Source organism: Panthera tigris, chromosome D1, assembly GCF_018350195.1.
Source record: "Panthera tigris isolate Pti1 chromosome D1, P.tigris_Pti1_mat1.1, whole genome shotgun sequence".
Lineage (NCBI taxonomy): Eukaryota > Metazoa > Chordata > Mammalia > Carnivora > Felidae > Panthera > Panthera tigris.
The window spans coordinates 54,135,586-54,161,756 of NC_056669.1; the positions used below are offsets into that span (position 1 = coordinate 54,135,586).

The 26,171-nt window shown below is 40.2% G+C and overlaps 1 protein-coding gene and 1 long non-coding RNA gene across 2 annotated transcripts in view; one reads left to right on the forward strand and one right to left on the reverse strand.

Moving 5' to 3' along the window:
- Window positions 1-5,353: 5,353 nt before the first annotated feature.
- Window positions 5,354-19,868, reverse strand: AQP11 (aquaporin 11). Its single transcript, XM_007078951.3, has 3 exons — window positions 18,920-19,868; window positions 11,689-11,805; window positions 5,354-5,694 (listed from the first exon to the last, which is right to left on the reverse strand). The coding sequence occupies exons 1-3, from the start codon at window positions 19,539-19,541 to the stop codon at window positions 5,615-5,617; spliced, it is 819 nt and encodes a 272-aa protein (XP_007079013.1). The 5' UTR covers window positions 19,542-19,868; the 3' UTR covers window positions 5,354-5,614.
- Window positions 19,869-19,954: 86 nt separating this feature from the next.
- Window positions 19,955-26,171, forward strand: part of LOC122231193 — a 37,605-nt gene continuing 31,388 nt past the window's right edge. Inside the window, exon 1 of the long non-coding RNA XR_006208386.1 lies at window positions 19,955-20,195. This is a non-coding gene — a long non-coding RNA (uncharacterized LOC122231193). The remainder of the gene's footprint in view (window positions 20,196-26,171) is intronic.

Consider the following 26,171-nt stretch of genomic DNA (forward strand, 5'->3'; position numbering starts at 1 on the left):
TTCCAATTACTCATTATGAAAGCAGTGCTGCAGCAGAAATCCTCGTGCATGCCTCATGCACACGTGTGCATTTCTCTATTGCGGTACCTTTCCGACTTCCCGTTATGCCTACAATAATACATTTCCCACCAGACCCACAAACATTGATTTCTACTAATCCCAGAAATGGAAATTTCATTAAAAACAGTTCTTAACTTTGCTAGATGTTGCTAACCTGTTCTCCAGAACAGTTGGGGCAATTTACACTGCCATGTTAGGGAATAACATTTATTGATTATATCCTCACCAGCTTTTAATATATCCAGACTTAATTTTCTGCCAATCTCACGAATTTGAAAGTAAGGTTTCATCGTGATTGTAGTTTCCATGTTCCTGATTACTAGTGAGACTGAACACCTTCCTATTGTGTACATTGGACTTTTCATATTTTTTGCCCAATTTTTAAGTTTTTTTTTCTTACTGATCTGTTCTTTATGTATTCTAGATATTAATCTCCTAGTCTGTGATGTCTTTTCATTTTGTTTACTATGTCTTTTAAAAGTCAGAAGTTGTGGAATCCTGTATGCTTTTACAAGGAAAATGATTCATTATGTAGGATGGTATACAGTTGTTCTAGCTCTAGCATTCATTTAGTACAGCTTTGCTACAGTGTAGTTTTAAATAACTAGTTCACAGAAAATTGCTAAATAGGGCAGTGATGTCAGTAGTCAAACTTACTTCATATGTAATTTTTCCTAAAACATTAATATTTTGCACCCCAAGTTACCTGTAATTTTGTGAGTTAATTAGAGGAAGACATGTCTTTAGGTCTAAAATAGGAAGCGGTGGCATGATTTGATTAATAGGATCACTCAAGCATTAGAAATAGGAAGTTATTGGGGCACCTGGCTGGCTTAGTCAGTAGAGCGTGCAACTCTTGATCTCAGAGTTTAGGTTTGAGCCTCACCTTGGGTGTAGAGATTTCTTTAAAAAATTAAAATGTTTAAAAAAAAACAACAGGAAGTTATTGGAGTAATCTGGACAAAAGTAAGTAAATGGAGGCTTGTACTAAACTTTGCTAGTAGGCCATAATGCAAAGTAGGAAAGCCTACATACCCTAGAGAAACATTATGTAGAGGCACATGTACAAGAAGCATTGCTTTAGGGATGTCTGGGTGGCCCAGCCGGTTGAGAGTCCGATTCTTGATTTTGGCTCAGATTCATGAATTCGAGCCCCACTTCAGGCTGTGTGCTGATGGTGTGGAGCCTGTTGGGATTCTCTCTTCCCTTCTCTCTCTGTCCTTACCCCACTTGCACTCTGTCTCTCTCAAAATAAACTTAAAAGTTGTTTTTATTTTATTTTATTTTTTTTAATGTTTATTTATTTATTTATTTTTTAAATTTTTGTTTTTTAACATTTATTTATTTTTGAGACAGAGAGAGACAGAGCATGAACGGGGGAGGGTCAGAGAGAGGGAGACACAGAATCCGAAACAGGCTCCAGGCTCTGAGCTGCGAGCACAGAGCCCGACGCGGGGCTCGAACTCACGGACCGCGAGATCAGGACCTGAGCCGAAGTCGGCCGCTTAACCGACTGAGCCACCCAGGCGCCCCAATGTTTGTTTATTTTTGAGAGAGACAGAGACAATGCAAGTGGGTTAGGGGCAGAGAGAGAGGGAGGCAGAAGCAGAAGCAGGCTCCAGGCTCTGAGCTGTCAGCACAGAGCCCAATGCGGGGCTCGAACTCACAAGCTGTGAGATAGTGACCTGAGCCAAAGTCGGACGCTCAACTGACTGAGCCACCCAGGCACCCCTTAAAAAAAATGTTTTTAAAAATAGAATGGAGGGGCGCCTGGATGGCTCAGTTGGTTAAGTGTCTGACTCTTGATCTCGGCTCAGGTCATGGTCTCACAGTTTGTGAGTTCGGGCCCCACATAGGGCTCTGTGCTGACAGTGCGGAGCCTGCTTGGGATTCTCTCTCTCCCTTTCTCACTGCCCCTCCTCCACTTGTGTGTGTGTGTACTCTCTCTCTCAAAATAAATAAACATAAAAATAAAAGAATGGATATGCTATGCAGTTTGGTTTTTTAAAATGTTTATTTATTTATTTTGATAGAAACAGAGCACAAGCAGGGTAGACAGAGAGGGAGAGAGAATCCCAAGCAGGTTCTGTGCTAACAGCACAGGCTGAGTCACCCAGTTGCTCCGTGCAGTTTGAATTAGCTAAAGCTGCATGTATCAACTTGAATTATCAGACAACTAAGTAGAGATACCAAATATATGGATGGATAGGAGTCTGGAGTCGGGAAAGTTGTACAAGCTGAAGATAGAAATTTGGCATTCATTAGGATATAGTTGCTATAAAGCTACAATACTGGGGGGTGCCTGGATGGCCCAGTTGGTTAAGCATCCAACCGTTGATTTTGGCTCAGGTCATGATCTCATGGTTCGTGGGTTTGAGACCTGCGTCAGGCTCCTCACTGACAACATGGAGTCTGCTTGGGATTCTTTCTCTCCTCCTCTCACTCTGGCCCTTCCCTGCCTGTGTGCTCTCTAAGATAAATAAACTTAAAAATTTTTTTTAAATCATTTATTAAAAAAGCTACAAGACTGGATGAAATTACCAAGAGAATAACTATAAATAGAAAAGAGCTCAGAGGACTAACTCCTGGGAAACTATCATTTAGTGTGGGGAGAGGAGGAAATAACAGAAGAAATTGAGAAGGCAGTGATTTTCTGGAAATGAAGTATTTTCAGGAGGATACAATCAGTTTTATCAAATGCTGCCGGTAGGTAATAAGGACAAGAACTTGCTTTATCAGCATGGAAGTCACTGATGGGCTTGGCAAGCATGGTGGAGCTGAAGCCCTGATTAGAGTGCTTCAGGGCACATCTGCCTATCTAACTCTTCTTGTGCCCGCATGTGCTTACCTTTTCTCCTGCTACTGTACATGATCTAGCTTTGCTTCTAGCTGAGACCAACCACAGAGTTGTGCACTTGATTCTGTCTTCACTAACCTATTAAGAACTATGGACCTGGGAAATCTCCCCTTCCTCTCCTACATCATCAAATACTTTCTCTCTGCTGCATCATTCCCCTCAGAATATACACATGCCAAGATCTTTCCCATCTTAAAAAAAGATTCTTTCTTGACCTAATTTCCCCCTTCCACTACCGCCCACATTTTCTTCTTTTTACGGCAAACCTCTGAAAGAATTGTCCTACTGCTGTATCTTTTTTTTTTTCTTTTTTTGTAGTTCATGTTCAGGTGCAGGCAAGGAATAAGCAGACAGCTGGGTTTAATCAAATTGTGGTTAAGCCATGTGAATATAATGAGACAAAAGAACAAGGGAGTTAAGATTCTCTGCAAGTGTGTAATTTAAGCTGTTTTAGGAGAAGGGGGATACGTGAGAGGGGTGAGAGATGTGGAAAGGTGTTGTTGTTAGTGGAGACGGGTTCTCCATGGAGGTCAAAGGATCACTGCAAATGAGGTGCCAGAGTGAGTAAGCTAGGAGGGGTTAGAGGTTTGAGATCCTACAAGAGTGAGTTACTGGTAAAGACAAGCTGAAGTTTATGAACAAAGTTGTAGCTGAGGCAAAACAGAAGGAAAAAAATCATTGAAAAGCTTTTCAAGTCCAACCAATGAACTGAGAGGCCAGGACACTGGAACGGTCATCTTTGTGGGTATTGAAATCCCCAAGAGCTAGAACTGGAATGGCGGTAGAGGGCGAGAGTGAGACAGGAACTAGGCCCTTAAAGGAACGGCATGGCCAGGGGGCGGGGAAGGGGGAGGATGTTGAGGGCATTCTGGGGCAGATGACTGCATGAAGAAGTACCCAGGTGGCAAATGGCACGGCCCGATGACAGGATTTTAATGAGGGAGCAGAGGAAAACAGATGGGAAGCAGCAATGAGGAGAGAGGAGTCTTCCACCTCCAGACCCAGTTGTCAGAGGTGGTGTAGAGGAAACTATTTGAGAGGCTATTTGAGAGGCCACAGTCTCAGACCCAAATTCTGACGGGTTTAGAGGGCTGGGTGTTTTCACAAATTAACACTACTCACGAAACAGTAACTGAAACACAGTTTCATGTTTGGAAGACATAGGGAGTGGCAGAGGGATCATTTTAAAGGGAACAACCTTTATTTTGTGTTGCCATGATAGGACTCAGGCCTAGTATTGCCAGATCTTTTGGGTTTTTCAAGAAGCCAGAACTGGAGTTTCACGTGAACAAGACTAAAATACTAGCTTTTTATTTATTTTAAAATACTGTGCAGACCAAATAAAACTGTGTTTAGCCACTGTAACAGTTTCATGAATTCTGCTTTTTAAAAGAGAAACCACTATGGTATTTTTAAGTTCATGAGTCAAAGTCCATGATCCTCAAACTCGCTGCCTTGCCAGGTAGCCTGAGCCGTTCAGTTCTGTCTGCAGGCGTAAAGAGAGTGACTATCTACAAGCTGATCACGAAACAGCACTTACATTACCTGGCAATTTATCAGTTGCTTAATTATTACTTAAACAGATCTGATCTCACCCCATATTTTTTTACTTTCAATTCTAACCCTGATAATGGAATTTCCTATGAAGAGAAATGCACTTACCCTTATTTATGGCCTGAACTTTTAAGGAAAAGGAGACCTCATACAATAAAAGAAAGCTAATGGAAGAAAACTTACAGGCTGTTTAAACCTAACAAAACAAAAACTAATTAATTCCTAAATAAATTTTAAAGATTTGAAAGATTATAATAAAGTTTTAAAGATTATAAAATATTTAACGTTGCTTCAAAATCTTCAATTTTTCTTTAAGTCATAATGATGACTGAGAAAATTTTTTGTATTGAAATAGAAGTCTTTTTGACCTCAGTCAGGGCAGCAAACCCCTCTGGACTTAGTTTCCTTATCTGTAAAGTGGAGATTAAAAATACATGCCCTACCTACTACATAAGGTAGCTGTTAGGATCAAATGAGAATGTGAAAAGCTTAACTCCTGCCTTTTGTGAGTGCTTTGTTTATTCTCTTCAAGAATAACAACCTGCCTAAAGCTAGTGAGATTGTCTGTTTAGAGAAAATATTTTAGATTAGAATATATTTAAAATTTAGGAAACCCCTTGAGTGTGAGTGGATATATAATCTACTTCCCCAAGCAACTTTCCTGTTGATAGGTGACACTGCTGATGGTATCACTGTGTGAGGTAGTGGCTGAAAAGTACCCTTTCTGGGTCTGTAAGCATGACTGGTCATACATTGGTTAAAAATCCTGTTCATTCAGATGATACTTGGTACACACTCTTTCTGTGGTCCTACCATCACTTCCCTTCCCTTCTCCCCCTCTGCTTTTTTTTTCCCATCAAAATTAATAATTATCACTTGAGATTTATATTTCATGTAATGCCTTTTCTAGCAGCATTTAATACACACTCAAAAGAACAAGTCTTAACTGAGAAACACAGGATATCTCCTTTTCACAGTAATTTTTTCTTTCAGTTCCAGTGATGAAAACTACAAGGCAGCTTCCTCAGAGGAAGCTAAACATTGATGAGTCCAGTGCAGCCAGGATGTTGAATATGAGGTGATAAAATCTTTATCACCTCCAGCTTGACTGTCCTGTAACTTAGTCTGAGTCTTTTGGAATAGTTATTCGTTTTTATTAACTGTATGGTTGTTATACAGCCATGGAAGGAAAAAGTTGAACATCAAAATCATCAACAATATACCTGAAAGACAAAATAGAGTAAAATAAAAACAATCTATAAGGAAGTTCATAATCACTCAGTGGCTATAATTTAAGATTATATACATAGAGATTTGGAAAACTATGTTTAAAAGAGTTAGCTGCATCAATTCTACATGAAACATTTAGATATTTTTTTTTATTTTTTTATTTGTGTGTGTGTGTGTGTGTGTTCAAGAATACTTGTTAAAAAAATTTTATTTAAACCCAAGTTAGTTAACATATAGTGTAATAATGTTTTCAGGAACAGAATTTAGTGATTTATTACTTACATATAACACCCAGTGCTCATCTGAACAAGTACCCTCCTTAATCCCCATCACCCAAAACCAGTAGATATTTTTTAATCTAACATTCTCACATTATTTTCTTCAACCATGAATCCTTAAAAACAGTGTGTACTCGGTAAAACTAGAAGGATCTTAACAATGAATTGAAAGGATAAATAGGAGTGCCTGGGTGGCACAGTCCGTTGAGCATCCAACTCTTCATTTTGGCTCAGGCCATGATCCCAGGATCGTGGGATCGAGCCCTGTGTCAGGCTCAGCGTGGAGCCTGCTCAAGATTCTCTCTCTCCCTCTGCCCCTCCCCTGCTTTCTCTCTCTTTTGCGGGGGCGGGGGGATGGTGGGGTAGGGAGAATAAAAGGATAAATAGAAAGATCTGGAGTTCTAGTTCTCGCTCTATTACTGACCTCCTGAGTTAGAAACTCTGGACTTGAGTCTCCATTTGCTCTTCTCTAAAATGGCAACACTGGGGGCACCTGGGTGGCTCAGTCCGTTGAGCGTCCGACTTCAGCTCAGGTCATGATCTCACGGTTCGTGAGTTTGAGCCCCACATCAGGCTCTGGGCTGATGGCTCAGAGCCTGGAGTCTGCTTCCGATTCTGTGTCTCCCTCTCTCTCTGCCCCTCCCCCATTCATGCTCTGTCTCTCTCTGTCTCAAAAATAAATAAACATTAAAAAATAAATAAATAGGGGCGCCTGGGTGGCTCAGTCGGTTGGGCGTCTGACTTCGGCTCAGGTCATGATCTCACAGTCCGTGAGTTCGAGCCCCGTGTCGGGCTCTGTGCTGACAGCTCAGAGCCTGGAGCCTGCTTCAGATTCTGTGTCTCCCTCTCTCTCTGACCCTCTCCCATTCATGTTCTGTCTCTCTCTGTCTCAAAAATAAATAAACATTAAAAAAATTAAAAATAAATAAATAAATAAATAAATAAATAAATAAATAAAAAATAAAAATAAAATGGCAACACTGTGTCCCCTCCATGCCCCAGACATGTACTGGGAGAACAGAGCAACTGACAGTGCTCAGTTTTCATTTAGAATGCTCAAACATGACTTTCTCCTTCTTTTTTCATCAGTCACAACATTAATAGCTACTAGAGCTCTAACAAGCACAAAACAGAAAATTTAAGTGCTGAAATTTTACACCTTAAAAATAAAATATGTTTTAAGGGGCGCCTGGGTGGCTCAGTCGGTTAAGCGTCCGACTTCAGCTCAGGTCACGGTCTCATGGCCCGTGAGTTCGAGCCCCATGTTGGGCTCTGGGCTGATGGCTCAGAGCCTGGAGCCTGCTTCTGATTCTGTGTCTCCCTCTCTCTCTGCCCCTCCCCCGTTCATGCTCTGTCTCTGTCTCAAAAATAAATAAACGTTAAAAAAAAATTTACAATTTAAAATATGTTTTAAAAAGTCATGCATTAGTAAATCTTTATTTTTGAGGTCACACCAGGCAAATCTAGCAGGTGGCTATTGGTTGATTTTCCATAGGGAATAGGGCTGGAGGAGATAGTCACAGGGCTCACATCACTGTCTTGAAAGGGAAGTCTGCAATAATTAATGTTTTTATCTTAACACATTTAGGCTTAAAGCTCTGAATTAGCTTAAACTCAGATTAAGAATGAGTTCTGTCACATGCACATTGATATTATTTTAGTCCTGTTTGATCAAAACAGGAAACCTTAGGTTTAACTAGCATATGGATAAGCTTAATATACTGTTGAAAAATGAGTCTGTTTTGCGACCAAAGGCTTTAAATGGAAAAAAAAAAAAAACAATCCATATGTTAATTGACCCACAAAATTTGACATTTCTTTATGAAATCAAAGCTAGATTGTTATATTTAAACCTTTTTCCAAAATGTAATTTCATTTTCATAGCAAATAGAATTTGCTAATTTTCATTTTATGGAATGTGTAGAGAATTCTATATGCATATTATTGTCACATTTCTAATATATATATATATATATATATATATATATTTTTTTTTTTTTTTTTTTTTTTTATATTTATTTTGAGAAAGAGAACACGCAAGCAAGCAGGGGAGGGGCAGAAAGAGAGGGAGACCGAGGATGGAAGCAGGTTCCATGCTGACAGCAGGGAGCCCCATGCAGGGCTTGATGCAGGGCTTGAACCCACGAACCACGAGATCATGACCTGAGCCAAAGTTGGACGCTTAACCAACTAAGCCACCCAGGCACCCCAAACATTTCTAATATTTTAAATTAATTTTGGGAAGATGGCAGGAGCCATTAGAGGAATTATAAGTACCTCTGCTGTGAAGAAAAACAAAGAGTATGGCTTCCAAGAATAGTTTGCTCCCTGCTTGGTCAAGAATGGAAAGCTATCTTGGGATGACTCTTCCGTCTCACTCAATGGCATTGCCTAATGTGGCTTTAACAGAGTTTTGTTTGTCTTGATGCCTCATCTCTTAGCTGTTTGAAGGCCTCTCATAAAATGACAATTTCTTATTTTTCCCATCCTTCTTACAGTTTGTGACCTTATTTCATTTGGTGCCATTTTTTGCAACGGAATGTAACTTCAATGAATGACAGAATTTATTTTTTTTTTAATTTTTTTTTTAACATTTATTTATTTTTGAGACAGAGAGAGACGGAGCATGAATACGGGGGAGGGTCAGAGAGAGGGAGACACAGAATCTGAAACAGGCTCCAGGCTCTGAGCTGTCAGCACAGAGCCCGATGCGGGGCTTGAACTCACTGACCGTGAGATCATGACCTGAGCCGAAGTCAGCCGCTTAACCGACTGAGCCACCCAGGCGCCCCAATGAATGACAGAATTTAACAGCGAGCTGGAATTCAATATTCTAAAAACTGCAATTTATTCACATATATCTCTTATCCACATCTATTGAAGGATTCTTGTATTGCTCTTCATTCCTAAACTTCTTAAAGAAGCATAGGAACATACCTCTTCAAACAAAAAGCTGTAACAAATTTCAGTTAAGTCTATTTAGAAAAAAGCTAGGAGATCCATAGGCCAACAAAGAATCTTTGTATATTTTCAACAAGCCAATTAGGGCTAGCTAGAGAGAATTGCTAAAAAGTTTAATCCCAATTTCTTTTTATAAGATCTTTGTTAAATTTTTTTAACGTTTTTTTTTTTAATTTTTTTTTTTTTTTTTTTTGAGACAGAGAGAGACAGAGCATGAACGGGGGAGGGGCAGAGAGAGAGGGAGACACAGAATCGGAAGCAGGCACCAGGCTCTGAGCCATCAGCCCAGAGCCCGACGCAGGGCTCGAACTCACGGACCGCGAGATCGTGACCTGAGCCGAAGTCGGACGTTTAACCGACTGAGCCACCCAGGCGCCCCTATAAGATCTTTTTTAAGTTTATTTATTTATTTATTTTGAGAGAGAGAGAGAGAGAGAGAGAGAGCGAGCGCCAGGGAGAGGCAGAGGGAGAGGGAGCGAAAATCCCAAGCAGGCTCCGCGCTGTCAGTGCAGAGCCCCATGTGGGGCTTGAATCCATGAACTAAGATCATGACGTGAGCAGAAATCAAGAGTCAGAAGCTTAAACGACTGAGTCACCCAGGTGCCCCCAATGCCATTTTTGAAAGATTCCTTGAATAGGAAGAAAGAAATGAATAAAAGTGTTTTTTCTTTGGGTGTTTGGATATTTGGAGGGATAAGTGGTTCCATAAAATGTTTTGGTAATGGCTATAAGTAATGTTACCTTCCTGTTTGGACTATGCTAACATGAACAGAATGTAGTCTTTCCCCACTCTATTACTCTCTGGTCTGTACACTTTCTAAAGCGTCCAAAGTGACTGTTCCTTTTTGTCTATCATGAGATTTTTTTCTAGTATATTCTTCCAGGAAGAAGTTATTAAGTGATTTAGGCTGGAAAACATTGATTAAAGAAAAAAACATTGGGTGCCTGGCTGACTTAGTGGGGTGTCACTCTCAATCTTGAGGTTGTGAGTTCAAGCCCCATGTTGGGCATAGAGATTGCTTAAAAAAAGAAGAGAGAGAGAGGGAGAGAGGGAGAAAGGAAGGGAAGGAGGGAAGGAAGGAGGGAGGGAACAAAGTCATGGCCATTTTACAGAAAATGTCATTACTTCTGATTTTTTTTTTCCTTTTATTTACTTTTATTTTTGTTCCTTTTAAAAATTTTTTGGAAAGCACTACTTTTTAGTATTCTTTCAAGTAATGGATGAAATAATTCTTTAGTCATAGGCCTACTGTTAACATAGAGTTAGAGCACAATAACAAATATATAACATTAATAATACATATGGATTGTAAATATGACATTTTAAGACAATATTTCCAAACAAAAACTATCAGTAGACTTATCCAATTAGTGACCTTTATAGCTTCATGAACTTCAATGACCTTTTTAATTTTTTGAAATCAAGAGTAGAGAAAATTTTAAAGAAGTTACTGGAAAACACGAGCAATCTGCAGAACTGAACAACAGCTGCCATTGTTAGCACTTTAAAATACAGATTTTCTCTGGCATTTTTCATGTTTAGGTTGTTTAGGTCCACAAATATCATGACTGAGCATAACAGGTACTAACTGTGAAATAAAAGCATGGAAGGTGAACAGGAGGAGTCAGGTGTGACGGCTAGTCAAACCTATTATGCCAATGTTCCCATCTAGATATACCCAACTTTCTTTCTTTCTTTTTTTTTTTTTTTTTTGACAGAAATGAGCAATAAGAAACAAAAACTGCTGTGGACAAAAAGAAGGATGAAATAATAAAGACCAGGCATCCTCACATTCATTTATAGTTACAGTTTATAATCAGGCGTAAGAGAGATGATGAAACAAAATCAAGAAATGCTGATAACTTATACACCTGTTTTATATATCTGTTTTTTATATATCTTACATATCTGTTTTTATATATCTGTTTTATATAACTGATCCAGATAGTAATAACAGGAATACAATTTGTGGATAATTTTAAAACTATATTTATTACAGGTATCCATTGTTTCATGAGATGCTCTTCTGCAAAATGAGTCAAATTTGGAAAAAAAAAATTCCTTTAGCACGAAAGAAAGGCATTGTTTTTTTTTTTTTTTTTTTTTTTTTTTTAAGTAATCTCTATATCCAGTGTGGGGCTCGAACTCACAATCCCAAGATCAAGACTCGCATGCTTTACAGACTGAACCAGCCAGGCACTCTTGAAAAATTATTTAAAAAAAAAAAAAATTTTTTTTTAACGTTTTATTTATTTTTGAGAGAGACAGAGACAGAGTGTGAGCGGGGGAGGGGCAGAGAGAGAGGGAGACACAGAATCTGAAGCAGGCTCCAGGGTCTGAGCTGTCAGCACAGAGTCCGATGTGGGGCTGGAACTCACGAATGGCGAGATCATGACCTGAGCTGAAGTCGGATGCCCAACCGACGGAGCCACCCAGGCGCCCCAGAAAAATTATTTTCTTAATGGAAGGAATGACTCCTCACTTTTTGGCCCATATATCTGAGGGTTTCTTAAGGTGGTATCATGCATGGAACGGACTACCCTTAACTACGTAATTTTGTTTCTTTGAAGATAAAAAGTTCTAAAGGATACTGTACACATAAAGCGTTATTTCAGGTATGTTAACTACCTTTTTCATTTTCTTTTTGTACATACTCTGGCTTTGGTAATTGACATGTTACAGTGATACTTCCTATCATATTTTAAGATACCCTAATCTTTTAATCATATTAATAAAAATATGCTTACCTAAAGAAGGAGCGAGCCAATATACTATAAAAAATCGAAGGAATGCTTCATCAAAACACTTCAAATGTAGTGAAAGTGCCAAAGCTGGATTAAATACAGCTCCTGTTAGACTTCCTCCTGTAATACATTTTAAGCAGAGTGATACCAAACCATATATTTTACATTTTCATGTAACTAGAAATAAAGGGGTTACTAGATACAACTACTTTGTTTTAGGTGTTTATTCTTATGCTATAATCTTCCTTTGCAGAACCACCGTGCATATTATAGAGTATAAAAATAGATTATAGATGATAATATGTCAGGTATTAAAAAAGGACATAAGAGTTTTAATCCAGTGCTTTTCCTATGTATTACAGAATGCACATTGAAAGTTAATCTACTCTATTATTGTTCCTACAAGTTTATGAAATGGGAGACTTGGCTGCCCTTCTTAACATTCACCAATTTAAATGAATGAATAATAATGAAAATAAAATGAAAATACATTTAAAATGGATACAATGCCCCAGAATCCTCTTGGACTTAAGTATAACTTTGTGTTTAAAACAAAAGTAAAATGGACCAAAGCGTTATCACTGACTCTGTTTTTACTTGTCAACAGAGAGAACCCTGAAGAAGGGACTGTGAATGGCATGTGAATAAAGTGGTTACTAAATTTTTTTAAATAAAAAGAGTGGTCGTGTACAGCTGGGAAAGATAAGCACAAATTCTAACTGTTGATTGCTTTTCAGGATTCATGGTACAGCTCTACACACAGGTTCTCTGACATGGGGCCTAGGAGTTTGTACTTCTGGCTGGCCTCACAAGCAAGTGAGAAAAAGCAGAGGAGGCTGGACTTCCTGTCTGGTGGTACCAGACGTGTGGCTCAGCTTTTCAGAACACACTCTAAGAATATTCCTGAGACAATGACATTTCTGTTGCTTCTTCCGTGTGGAAGCTTGGGCACACACATCTGCCTCTGACTCAGCCACAGAGACAGATCCCAAGATCTTCACAAATTTTACCCTGCCATGTGCCACTAGAGTATGTTGCCTTTATAAAATGCAGTAAAATTAGAAACTAAGTGACCCTTTCATAAGATTTCACTAATGAGATTTCATACTTGATAAGGCTGAAAACAAGCCATGTCAAGATGAACACATTGACCAGTGAACTAAGTTCACTCCGTGGCTAAGAGTTTTTCCTAGCACACCAGCCTCACAGCATGACTCATATTCACGTCTCAGCAATTCTAAATGATACCATGTCATGGACCTTCAGAATCATTCTTGAATAGTCAATCCTGGAATGTTAGACCTGCAACTGCCAAGCACCAACAGGATTGTCAATTCAGTTCAATAAAAAAATTGAGTTCCTATATACTAGACATTATGGGTAAAAAGATACTGACTTACACAGGTCTTTACAATACCATGTAATATAAGCTATTATAATATTAGTGATTTTTTTTTTTAAGACATGGATCAGTAAAATAGAAAACCACCACCCTCATAATTAGCTCACTTTGGTGTTCCCATTAGGTCTTTGTTATTTCCATTAAGTCCAAGAACACGATCTGTCAGTCTTTTGCCATCCTAAAATTCAAACTACTTCACTCTCCTTATCTTCTAATCCTCACATGTCTAATTCTATTGAATGTGACGTGGTGAAGCTGCTCCTCCTACCAAGAGGTAAAGTCTATTCCCCTCTCTTGAATATGGACTGGCTTTCAACTTGCATTGACAAACAGAATGCAGCAGAAGTGATGCTGTGCTAATTCTGAACATGACGAGTGACGCTGAGTGAATTACAGGTCTCAGTAAATCCATCAGCTTCCACTTTTTGCTCTCTTGGAACAGTGCCCTGACCATGTAAGTAAGCTGGTCTAGGCTGCTGGAGGATAAGAATCCACATGGAGTATAACTGAGGCACCTTAGCTGACAGTTGCCACCGACTGCTGGACACGAGTGAGGCTACCTGGGCTCTTCTAGCACTGCCAACTGCCCAGCTATAAGATCTCAGAGGAATTTCCATCTCATCCACAGAATCATGAAAAACAATAAATTATGATTTTAAGCAATAGTTAACTGATACAGAAATTCTTTATCAGGAGTAGGTTCTGTGTCAACAAAAGCCCAAAACATGTGGCTTTGGCTTTGACATTTTAGACTATATACCTCTTTTTGCATGGGGCTGTCGTATGCATTGTGGGATGTTCAGCAGCATCCTTGGTCTTTACCCACTAGATGCCAGCACATCCATCTCCCCCACCATTGTAACATTTAAAAATGTGTCCAGACATTGCTGAGTGTTGCCTGGGGAGTTTTCCTGCTGAATGCTGTTGTAGAGAACTACTGATACTTGTTTACAAGTAGACATACACAACGTTGTTTATAGTAGCAAAGAACTGGGGGAAACCTGAGTGTCCATTCATAAGAAGGTAGCTAAATAAGCAAGCTTCATAATTTGGAATTACATTCAGTATTTTGAAATAATGAGAGAAATCCCTTTACTACTTTAACACTGGTAGATCTCCAAGATACCACTAAATGACCACCACCAAAAAAAGTAAACTGCAAAAAGGCATCATACCTTTTACATTAACATGAACATACATAAAACAATAGTTTATATAGGGTCTTATCTATATGTATAATAAATCACATAAAGAGTTTGGAAAGACATACACACATGCATGTGCAGAGGACTATCCTTGTGGGAAGAGCAAGCAAGGAGGGAGAGGGGACAGGCATGGATGGTGGCAGTCAAAAGGCACTTTTAGTCTCATCGGTAGTGTTTCAATGTTTTACAAAAAGAACAAACACATTCATGCATTGTGTAATTAAATGTGAATTCATCAGGCACAGGACTAACAAAATGGCTTTGAAAAATGTTACTATTTATTGACATCTGAAGGGGAGAAGTCATAATAAATATATATTGAAGAAGAGGTATCAATGGGAAGATAGAGCTGGCTGATTGCCCAGAGTCTTACAGGACAGCACGAACTTGGTGAAATTACCACAGTTAAAGACTGTGTCAAAGTCCAAGTTACAAATCTGGCAATTCTAGATACTAACGTTTCTCAATACTCCTAAAGGGAACCAAATTCTCTATGACAGGATGACACTAATTACAATCACAAGACTCATGTATAAGCCAGAACGTCAATGAACTAATTTACAGTGGAGGCTAGCCCTTTCCAGTGACCAGAATATTTGTGCCAGGTACTATGCTAAGAACTTAAAACACATTATATTCCTCATAATGGTCCCAAGAGATAGATGCTATTATTCTCCATTTAAAAGATGAGGAAGCAGGCCTAAATTAAGCATCTCTTCTAAGGGCATAGTACAACTCCAAACCTGTGCCCTTAGCCACTATATTAATAAATGTTTTGGACCTTTGTTTGAAGCAGTTTTTCATTTGTAATTTAGCACTTATTTCATATGGTTATTGTATTGAAAGCAAACACATGTAAAGGACTTAGTTCCCTTCTCCTTTGACAAATAACCTTACCTATATTCTTCATCATTTAGAAGGATACCAAAAACTCCTGAATGTAGTAATGAAATGAATTAAAAATACTACAAATTATTCAAACAATGTATTAGGCCAATTTTAAAGCCCTTAGGTGTAAAATATAAAATACCAGATATATATTATTTCTTCAGCATTATTTTTTAATGTGAATAGAGTATGTGCTAATTCATTCATTCACTCATTCCAAAAATGCTATTTATTTGTAACAGGTGACACAATGTTAAGACCTGGTTACATGTTATAATGAATAAAACAATTTTAGTTTCTGTATTCATAAAGCTTTCTGTCTGGTGGAGGAAGAGCTCTGGAAACAAATTAAAAATTCTACAAAGGAAATGAAAAGGTGCAGTAATAAAGACAACTTAGACGTGTAAAATACCAGATTTTTTTTCAATGTCTAATTACAGTTGACCCTGGGACAACATGGTTTTGAAATGCATGGGTCCACTAATATGCAGATTTTTTGGACAAATACAGTACAGTAATGTAAACATATTTTCCTCATGATATTCTTAATGTTTTTCTCTAGCTTACTTTATTATAACAGTATAGTATATAGTACATATAACATACAAAATACATGTTAATCAACTGTTAATGGTTAAGGCTTCCAGTCAACAGTAGGCTATTAATTTTGGGGGGAATCAAAGTCATACATGGATTTTTTACTGTGTAGGGGGTCAGTGCCCCTCACCCCTGCATTGCTTAAGGGTCAACTGTAATTACACAGTGAATGCACCTCTGTCTTATCCTGTTCATTGAACTAAATTCTCCCAAAATCTAAATTAAGGAAGATTTACTTGAAATTTACATTAATAGTTTTATAGCTCTAATATGTTAATAAATCACATAGCATTTTTGTTTTACTTTATTTGGGAAGACAATGAATACATGTTAAGTGGTAATAACATCAATGGCCTCCATGTGCACATCAAAAGTCGAGGGTGCTAAATCAATAAACAGAGAACCAGACACATGGTCACTGGCTGTTGGAGGAGCCTGGGCCATGTTGCTGGACTGTTATGTTCTGTAATCTTAAAATACAAAACCAGTTACCTTGATGCGACCTGTACTGGTGACTTCTCAGTGCTCTCAAAGTACAAGTGATTAAAGAAACATCCCAGCATGCAACTATGTCAAATCAGTACCAATAGTATCTTAGAAGTTAAAAGACATATCAAGCTTGTAATGAGACCTGACTTAGCTGACCCTTCCCCTGGCTTTCCTTCCCTATCCTTTCTTAAATCCTTCTTACAAAAGCCTCACTTCTGCCTGATAAAACAGAAACTCAACCAGTCCCAAGACAGTTCATTCCATCTGGAACAACTTTGGTCTAAAGTTATGTCATATACATAGAAAATAATGGAGAGTGAAATGGCTTAGTATAGCAACACCCAAAGTGTATTCTCTTCTGCTACATACTCCTAGACAAAATGATTCCATATTCTCCTTTTGTAGTTCCACAATATACAGCAGTGTATACAGAGCAGTAAAGGCTCTTTAAAGTCTTAATATTAGAAAATCTGTTTAATCCAGTGTTTGCCAAACTTATTTGCCAACAGAATCTTTTTGTAACTTAAATTGTTTTAATTATGGTGAAATATGTATGGCATAAAACATACCATTTTAACCATTTTAAGTGTATATCCAGTGGCAATAATTACATTCACAATGTTCAACAATCACCACTATTTCCACAACGTTTCCATCACCCCAAATAGGAAATCGGTACCCATTAAAGAAAGTCCCTATTCCTCTCTGTCCCCTAGTCCCTAGTGACCTCTATTATACTTTCTGGCTATACTCTCTGGCTATCCAGAATTTGCCTATTCTGGATTTCTTTATAAGTGCAGTCCTGCAACATTTGTCCTTTTGTGTCTGGCTTATTCAACTTAGCATAATGTTTTCAGGGTTGATTCATGTCACAGTATTTATCAGAACTTAATACCTTTTTATGGCTGAAGAATGTTCAATTGTATGTACATATTTTTGTTACTTTTGAGGAATGCAGTGTAGGAATGCTGATAATGAAATGAGTATAACCTTTAATGTCAGTACCATGATTCCAGCACATTCTAGCTGTGTGACCTTGGATAAGACATTTCACTTTTGTGAGCCTCATTTTACTTAAAATGGGAATAATATATCCATCAGTGAGTTTTTCTAAGGATTAACTAAGATAACTCATATATATTTCCTGTATTCTTGGTATATTGCCTGATGAATATTCTTATCTCCCTTATATTGACAGAAAAGAAAGATAACAATAGATCAATTTCTGTAACAGTAGTAATTCATAGTTGTCTATTAGGTTCTACCCCTGCAAACAGTCTCCAGTGCTCTCAATACTTAACCCACTAGCCACTGACCACTTGAAATGTGGTTACTGTAGCTGAGGAACTGAATATTTAATTTTAGTTAATTTAAATCTAAATAAACACGTGGTTAGTGGCTTCCAAATTGGCCAGCACAAGTCTGGATAGGAGCAGTGGTTCTCAACTCTAGTTTTATGTTGGGATTATCTGGAAAACTTCAGGATACACCATTAATTATATAAGTACAGAGCTAAACAGTGACATAACTTTTTGCAAGAGATGATTCTCTTCCTCCATGTGGCATGCTTGTTCTTTAGCCAAAACCTAAAACTTTAATAAGCAGCTATTCACCAACCCCTCAAATATACATATATGCTTCCCTCTCTTCTATACCTTTTATTTCCATCTGTGTCTACACAAAGTATAGTACTAGATCTAAAGGAGGGAAGCTGGATTGAAAAGTCTTTCATTTTTATCCTGGGAAGCCAAGCAAATGTTTAGGAGACCTTATCCTTAGGTTTGCTTCTATTCATAGTTCCAATGGGTAGAAGATAGACTCTTACCACTAATTTCCTTTTATCAGAGTCCTGTCTCCAAAACATTTTATATAGTCTCAATGAAGCTACTTTGTTGTCATCATTTAAAATGACACATTTCATCATTAAAATTTTGTTTTTTGGATTTTCTTGTCCCATTTAGGATATCCAGGTTACCCACTGCATCTGACATCTGTCAAAGTAGACAAATCGGTTGCAAGAAATCAGCAGATTTCTCAAGTTATTTGTTTTTAAAAAGCATCTTTAATTTCAAGCAAGTTTTAATTTCAAAACACATCTTTCTTTATAGGCCACTTAAAAGTTCTTCTATAACTCAAGATGACTTGTTAAGGAAATAAGAAATGACTTTAATTCTGTAGAAAAAGAACTAAATAAATTAAATTAAAATTAAAAAAAAATAAAAAGAACTAAAAACTACAGAACTTCTACTCCTCCCTCTGACTACTAACCAGTCATGTAGCCTGTGCTTTAAATTGGAAGGAGCTTTTTAAACTCACGATCATTTTTCAGTCAGAGTGTCAGGTTGGCATGAGGGAAGAGGTAGCTGATAAGTTATCTTTCTTCTCTACCATTAAAACAATCCCTTTGTAGGATATTTGAACCCTTGGCAATATCTCACAAGATCTCAGTTTCAGCACAGTAATGGCTCCTGAATGGAGGATCTAGATGTCTGCACTACTGGTAAAGAACACGCTGCAAAATGGTCAGAATAATGGAGATACCAATATTGACATCGCAGATGTGTAGGGCTTTCAAATGTACCTTGGTAATGAACTTAGAGCCTCAGGTCATAGAGGCTCCGGACATGCCATGTGTTTTGTGGGAATAACAAACCTGTGTAGACCAAAAAGGTGATGATTGCTGCCAGCAGGTGGATACGAAGCTTGGTTCGGACCTCCTGGAAGTGCAGCAAAGCGCTGTGGAAAATAAAGGAGCAGATGGCCTCCGTGATGATCGCTTTGGGCAAGTCCACTTGAATGGGATTCCTGCAAGCGAAGCTCCTCTCGTCGAGGTGATACTTGCTCAGCCCCAGGCTCCACAGGACGCTTACGCAGTACCTGCTGCACAGGGCACCAATCAGCTGAGCCGACAGCCTAATGGCACCCGTCTCGGAGGACATTCCCCCCAGCAACATCTGCATCATCACGCCACACGGGTTGCTAGAGGTGCCCACCAGGGTCAGGCCATGCACCAACGAGAAGAAGTACACTAGCGTCAGCGGCCAGGTGGGGTGCGCGGGTTCCTGCTCGCTCAGCAGTTGCAGCTCATGGGTGCAGCAGCAGAGCTGGAAGGTGGCCAGAAACTCCAAGACGAAGGTGTGGATCATCGTGAACCTGTGCAGCTGCTGCCGGGTGACCACGCGGGCCAGCCCCATGAACAATACCAGCAACAGCATAAGCCCCAGCGAGGTGCAGTTGTCCTGCACCTCGGGCCAGAGGCCCCGCAGCGCGGTCATGGCTCGCTCCCGGCCAGACTAGGCTGCCCGCTTGGCTCTGGCAAAGGCAGTTTAGGGGCGGGAGTCCGAAGTCCCCAAGTCCTCAGCCCCGCCCCCTCCTCACGCCCCTGGGGCGGGCCGACTTCTAGGCCAGAAGGAGGCCCCCGGGCGTCGCGCTGGAGGAGTCCTCCCCCCCTCCCCGACTCGGAGCTAGGGTGTTGGGACCAGAGCCGGGGAGGAGGGGAGAGGAGGGGCGGCAAGGGAAGCTCTGCCAGGGCACTAGCTGAAGGGCCAACGGTCTGCGGGGGTCGGAAGCGCCCACGCCCCCTCGGCCTCCTTTAGGGACTGGAAGCGGGCGCGAGTCCGGCAGGGTGCGAAGGGACGCCGCACGCCGGGACCGTTGCGCATGCGCGCGGGGGCCCGTGAGCCCTTGCGAGCAGCCGCACCGGGGACCCCAGGACCCCAGGCTGGGGCTGAGGGCGCTTTCGACCCGCACGGAATGGAAACGCGCGCGTTCGCTGCGATTTGACACTTGGTTTGAAGGGAAGACCTTGGTTTTCCTTCCTCGTTCCTAAACCGGTAAAACCGCCCTACTGGAATGACTCCTAGAGATCATCTCGGCCAACCACCTCGTTTTTATTAATGAAGCGACTGAGAAGACGGGAGGTGACGGAGGTGGGGCGCAGAGGCCAGGGGTGGTTAGCGGGAGTAGACTTTGGATTCGAGGGAACGGGGTTTGACCTGTGTGAACATGGGCACGTAACTGGGTTTCCTTGAGCTTTAGTTTTCCTCAGCTCCCTCGCAGGGTTGTGGATCATAGGACCCACCTCCTCAATTTGTTTGGAAAAGCATGAAGGGGCGCCTGGGTGGCTCAGTGGGTTGAGCACTGGACTCTTGATTTTGGCTCAGGTCATGATCCCCGCGTTTTGTGATCAAGCCCCAAGCCTGCATAGGATTCTTTCTCTCCCTCTGCCCCTCTCCCCTGCTCTCTCTCTCTCCCCTCTCTCTCAAATAACAAAATAACATGAAAACACTAGCAAAGAGAGCCGAGCACACAGAAAGTGTTCAGTAAGTGCTAGCTTAAAGTCTGGTAATGCCAGAGTCCAGGGCTCTTGCCGCCGCGGCTCACTCTCAACAGCTCACCTATCTGGGGCGGCCCATTGTGAGTGAGCTGTTGGAGAAGGTCAGGGATTCCTCCGACCTCGCACCTAGTCTGGTTTTGAGCTAATGCCACAGGTGTCAGAGTTTGCGGAGGGGAGAGGCGGGTGGGAGGCAGGCTCAAATGCCTCAGCCCTGTCCCACCTCCGTCTTGCCGCCACCGGGCTCTCTTGACCAAGAAAAGAGTCCACATTCTTGGGAGAGAGGAACAAAATGAGAGGAATAATTAGCCTGAGCTTCCAGTGATAAGAGGGCACTTGGCAGGTGTTCTTGATGATTCTCTTCAGCTTTCCTCCCCTTTCTCAACTTGTCCTGTTTTTTCGTTTGAGGGAGAGAGAGAGAGCGCGAGCGAGCGAGAGCGCAAACACCAGCAGGGGAGAGGGGTGGAGGGAGAGAGTGCGAGCGAGCAAGAGACGCCTAAGCAGGCTCCACATTTCGGGGCATAGACTGTTGAGGGGCCTGATCCAGGACCCTGAGATCGTGACCCGAGCCAGAATCAAGAGCCGGAAGCTCAACCGGCTGAGCCACCCGGGCGCCCCTCAACTTGCACTTTTATAACTAATGAAAGTTCTCTTTACAACTCCGAATTGTGTGTGTGGGGGGGGGGGTGCCGAGAGACATTCTCTGCATTAAAAAATAAGTACTGGGGATGTGGGGATGCCTGGGTGGTGCAGTCGGTTGAGCGACCGACTTCGGCTCAGGTCATGATCTCACGGTGTGTGAGTTTGAGCCCCCCATGGGCCTTGCTGCTGTCAGCGCAGAACCCGCTTGGGATCCTCTCAGCCCCCCTCTCTCTGCCCCTCCCCCACTCCCGCTCTCAAAGATAAGCATTAAAAAAATAATGAAAAGAAACACTTGCACCTTTCCTTTTTCCTGCATTGGTGCCTGATGAAGAATTTAGAGTAAATTAAAACTAGTCGCTGCTGTCCAAAGGGGTAGCTTTTAAATCAGTCCTGTGAGTGTAACCCTTTCATTGCTCCCCTTTACTGAAAGTCACTTGAGAATGTGAATATATTTTGTTTACTGTTCTGCTGATAATTCACTGTCATTAGCAAGAGCCATGTAGAAAACTTAGTCTTTTGAACTTTGATTAGAAATTTTAATATTATATATTGTCTTTAAAAAGATTTGGGGCATCATTTCAATTAGAACGAGAGCAGAAGAAAACCAATGACTTGTAATTGAGTATTTCACATCACATAAATCAATCTCTATATTCAGAAACAAAAAATCTCAAATTACCCTAATTCCTTCAGCAAAATCGTCTGTTGATATGGGTGACAGAGGTGCATCTTGCAAACCCAGATCTTAAAATTCCAATTCCCAAGACCAGTATCTTTGTGAAAAAGAATGACTTACACGGATTGAGAATATAAATTAGTATTGGATTATAACTCAAAGTATAAACTGAATATCCATGAAGTTATACTTATATACATAAATAATTGAATAAGGAGTCTAAGCATAGCTCTTTGCTTGTTAAGTGTGGGCTATGCATATTGACTTACTTTCAAAGAGAATATACTATGGAAAGGTGTGGTGGGGGGAAGATGAGAAAGAGAAACTTTGCAGTGGAGAAACTTGACAAACACTATCTCAGCTAAAGGATCAAGGTTAACATCAACAGTGATGTCATGTTGACAGTATGTACCCTTGATAGGACGTAATGAGAATGGCCCGTAATGAGAATGGTTTTCCTTTCCAAAACACATAACCCCAATATAACCATGAGAAAAACATTAGAGAAATCCCAGCTGAGGGCTATTCTACAAAATGCCCCTACCAGTGTCCCTCAAATTGCTGAAGTCATAAAAAGAGAAGTCTGAGAAACTGTCACAGCCAAGAGGAGCCTAAGGAGATATGATGACTAAATGTAATGTATTGTCTTGGGATGCCTGGCTGACTCAGTTGGAGGAGCATGCGACTCTTGATCTTGGGGTTGTGAGTTTGAGCCCCAAGTTGGGGGTAGAGATTAAATGCACGCAAAAAAAATAATAAATAAAGGTGCCTGACTGGCTTAGTTGGTAGAGCATCTGACTCTTGATCTCAGGGTTGTGAGTTCAAGCCCTACATTGGGTGTGGAGCCTACTTAAAAAAAATTTAAAGAAAATTTAAATAAACAAATGTAGTTTCATGGATGGGCTCTTTGGACAGCTAAAGGACGTTGGATAAAAACTAAGGAAATCTGAATAACATTGGGACTTTAGTTAATAGTAACATATTAATATTGGTTCATTAAGTATGACATGTTCCATAGTAATGTAAGATGTTAATAATAGGGAAAACTGTGGAGTGCCTGGGTGGCTCAGTCAATTAAGCGTTGGACTCTTGATCTCAGCTCAGGTCATGATATCACGGTTTGTAAGATTGAGCCCAGCCCGCATCAGGCTCTGCACTGACAGTGACAGCGTGGAGCCTGCTAAGTATTCTCTGTCTCTCCCTTTCTCTCTGCCCTTCCCTTCCCCTCTCTCTCTCTCTCTCTCTCTCTCTCTCTCTCTCTCTCTCAAAATAAATCAACTTAAAAAACAAAAGCACAAACAAAAAAAACAAAATAATAGGGAAAACTGTGTGGGGCATATAACTTTCTGCGGTCGTAACTTTTCTGTAAATCTACAACTATTTTTGTTTTTTAATCTATAACTAAAATTAGAAGTTTGCTAAAAATAAAATATCATATAGCATCGGAGTTGCTGTTAAAAAAAATTTTTTTTTAGTAGAATTGGAACACCAGGTGGTTTCAACAGAGCCCGAGTTGGCCCCGGTGATTCTGGCAATGACAAGAGATGGTGAAAATTACCACAACTATTTAGGAAGAAAAGCTTCAGCACAAGATCTCAGTTGCCTTGGGACAGTTCTGTGTGGGCACCAGCAACTGCTGAGTTCTTTCAGCAGCTATCAGAGGCCTGCCTGCCCTTTAAGCCTCAACAGAATAAGAGGGGTTTCTACAGAGAGCCAGAGCTGGGGCAGTCAGGAAGAAAATGGCAGTGAAGACAACTGTTCTGGAGGGGCACTTGGGACTTCACAAAACCATTTGGGAGGAAATAAGGAAGTTTGGCTTTCCTGCAGAATGAATGGAAACAGAGCCAACCAATTACTCTTTCGCAACTGTTGTTGCAGTCCCTTATTTACTGTGAAGGACGCTGTTGCCTGAAAAACAGGTCTACAAACTAAGAGGACTTATTGCTAAGGTATCTGTGAAGCTCTTTAAAATCTGTTAAATATAAAAATTTATAAAATATGCGCGCACACACACACACACACACTCCCCAAATGCAATTTAACTACCTGAGTCAGAGTGTTGTTTTTTTTTTAATATAAAAGTTAAAACTAAGTACACAGATGCCAGAAGTCCCTTTCATTACACCTCATCTGTTAGAAATATAAACCTCAACCAACTTGTTTTTCAACTTCTTTTTGTCGTTAATGATGGGACTGGTGATTTTGAATGTATGCCTAAATTTTTGTTTTTGAATTTAACTGGACAAATCTGATTCTTGCCAGGTTTATCAACTCTTTGAGTTCTAGTTACGGAGCTACCTCTTTCTGAATTTCACTCCACCTAACTTCCTTTTCACTGTTCCATTTCTGATGCTCAACTGGCTATTTCATCTTTACTCAACCTTTCTTACAGTGTGTACTATGACTGGCTCTTTTATGTTAAAAGTGAGATTTGCATTTTTTAGTAGGATAACTCTTCCCTTATCTCTAGATGCAGAACAAAATCTAAATGGATCTGTCAAGAGACACCCTAGCCCCAGAACAATACTTGTTCAATGAAGGTTATGGACAGAATGACTAATAGGCTTTTTATCACCATGGAGTCTTCATTCATTCAACAAGTATTTATTGAGCATTAGGTGTCAGCCAGTACACTAGGCACTGTAATAATAAATACTATCTCTTTACTCTTGGTGCTTAAGCTATTGAGAAAGACAGTATTAAACAATGTTTAAGTATTATGCATATTAAGATAGGGGAATATTCAGCTGTCATCTGTACAGTTATGGTTTTTCATTTTTTAGGTGGGGGAAAGTCATAGACTCCTTGCATTTGATCAATGCCATAGACCTTTGCCGTAGAAAACAAACATACCCTCAAAATCTTGCCAATAATTTCAAGTTATTCATGTGTCCTTTTGAAGCCTTTCCATGCACTCTGGGTTTAGGATTCCTACCATGAATGAAAAACACTAAAATCAGATGAAACCAGAAGAAGCAGGAATCCTAAAATATATGAAGGGGAAGAGAGACAAAGTGCTGAGGAGTAAGAGCAGCAAGAATGAAAAATACGTTTCCACAGATTTATTTTAACATGTGTTATCCCCAGCCAACATACATAATTAATGCTTCCTGGAACAATCCCCTATGGAGGAACCAATGCCCCACCAAGTGAACCTTGCCCTCCCAACAAGAACACTTTAAGAAGCTACCAGCTCCTTCACCTTTATAGCAACATGATGAGTGGTAAGGCGTGCTACAAATCAAAACTAAGCAGGATAAGGGGGATGGACAGTTACTGGGACTTTGTGTGTTTGTGTTATTTTATATAGTTATACAGACTATCAAGGAAGCCTTCTCTGATAAAGTGATATTTGAGAAGAAAATTGTAGAAGTAGGGGAGCAAACCATGTGGTTTTCTAGGAGAGCCGTTAGGGCAAAGGGAGCAGCAAAAGGGAGGAGGCCAGTGGGCAAAGCAGAGTGAGTAAGGTGAGAGAATGGTGGGAAATGGGGCCAGAGAGGGAGATGTATGTGTGTCAGGTGTCCCAGGGTTGAGGTGAAAGGGTCAGGGGTAAGAGATAGAATCTGAGGGGACCAGACTCTGATGGGATCATAGAATGAATGCTATTAGCAATGGGAAAACTGCTCAGTGAAACCCAGCAGGTGTTTTGCATTGCAATACCCACAACAGCACAAATGCTGAAGTGGAGGAGTGGTTAGCCATATTGGATAATGGAGAGAGGCTTACTGAGCTTTACCTTACCAAGGTAAGGGTCCATGTGTGTTAAATGTGGACACCCCCTCTGTGTGTGTGTTCGAGAGGGTGGGAATAGGGTGGAGCCCGGAAACTGAAAGAACAATGGGGAGAATACTTAGGGAAGCGGTCAGAAAACAGAAGGCTAGGATATCTTCAGTGGGAAGAGCTCAGAAATAGAGAAAAGGAAAAGGATCAGGAAAGAAGGGAAGGGAGTAAGGAACCAATACATGTCAAATGTCCACAATTTTCCAGGATCTTGACATATATATTTTAATTTGGCTTTAAAGCAATACTATGAGATGGGTGTTATTGTCTCCATCTTATAGATAAGAAAATTTCAGACCCAGAAAAATTAAGTAAATTGACAAAGCGATACACTACTAGTAAAGAGTAGGAGAGGCAACTTTATTATTTTGTCTTCAGTTATTACCTATTTTCTTATGTTGTTGTATTGATTCATTCCTAATAATATATTTGGAGAAACAAAATTATGTTACAATTAGGAAGACAACAAAAGTG

Excerpts from the sequence above, each read along its gene's own strand:
- AQP11 (XM_007078951.3), bottom strand. The coding sequence starts at position 19,541 with ATGACCGCGCTGCGGGGCCTCTGGCCCGAGGTGCAGGACAACTGCACC. Across the intron at positions 11,806-18,919 it reads CACCTTTTTGGTCTACACAG|GAGGAAGTCTAACAGGAGCT; the intron begins GTTTGTTATTCC and ends AATGTATTACAG. Across the intron at positions 5,695-11,688 it reads TTGGCTCGCTCCTTCTTTAG|GTATATTGTTGATGATTTTG; the intron begins GTAAGCATATTT and ends TTTGTCTTTCAG.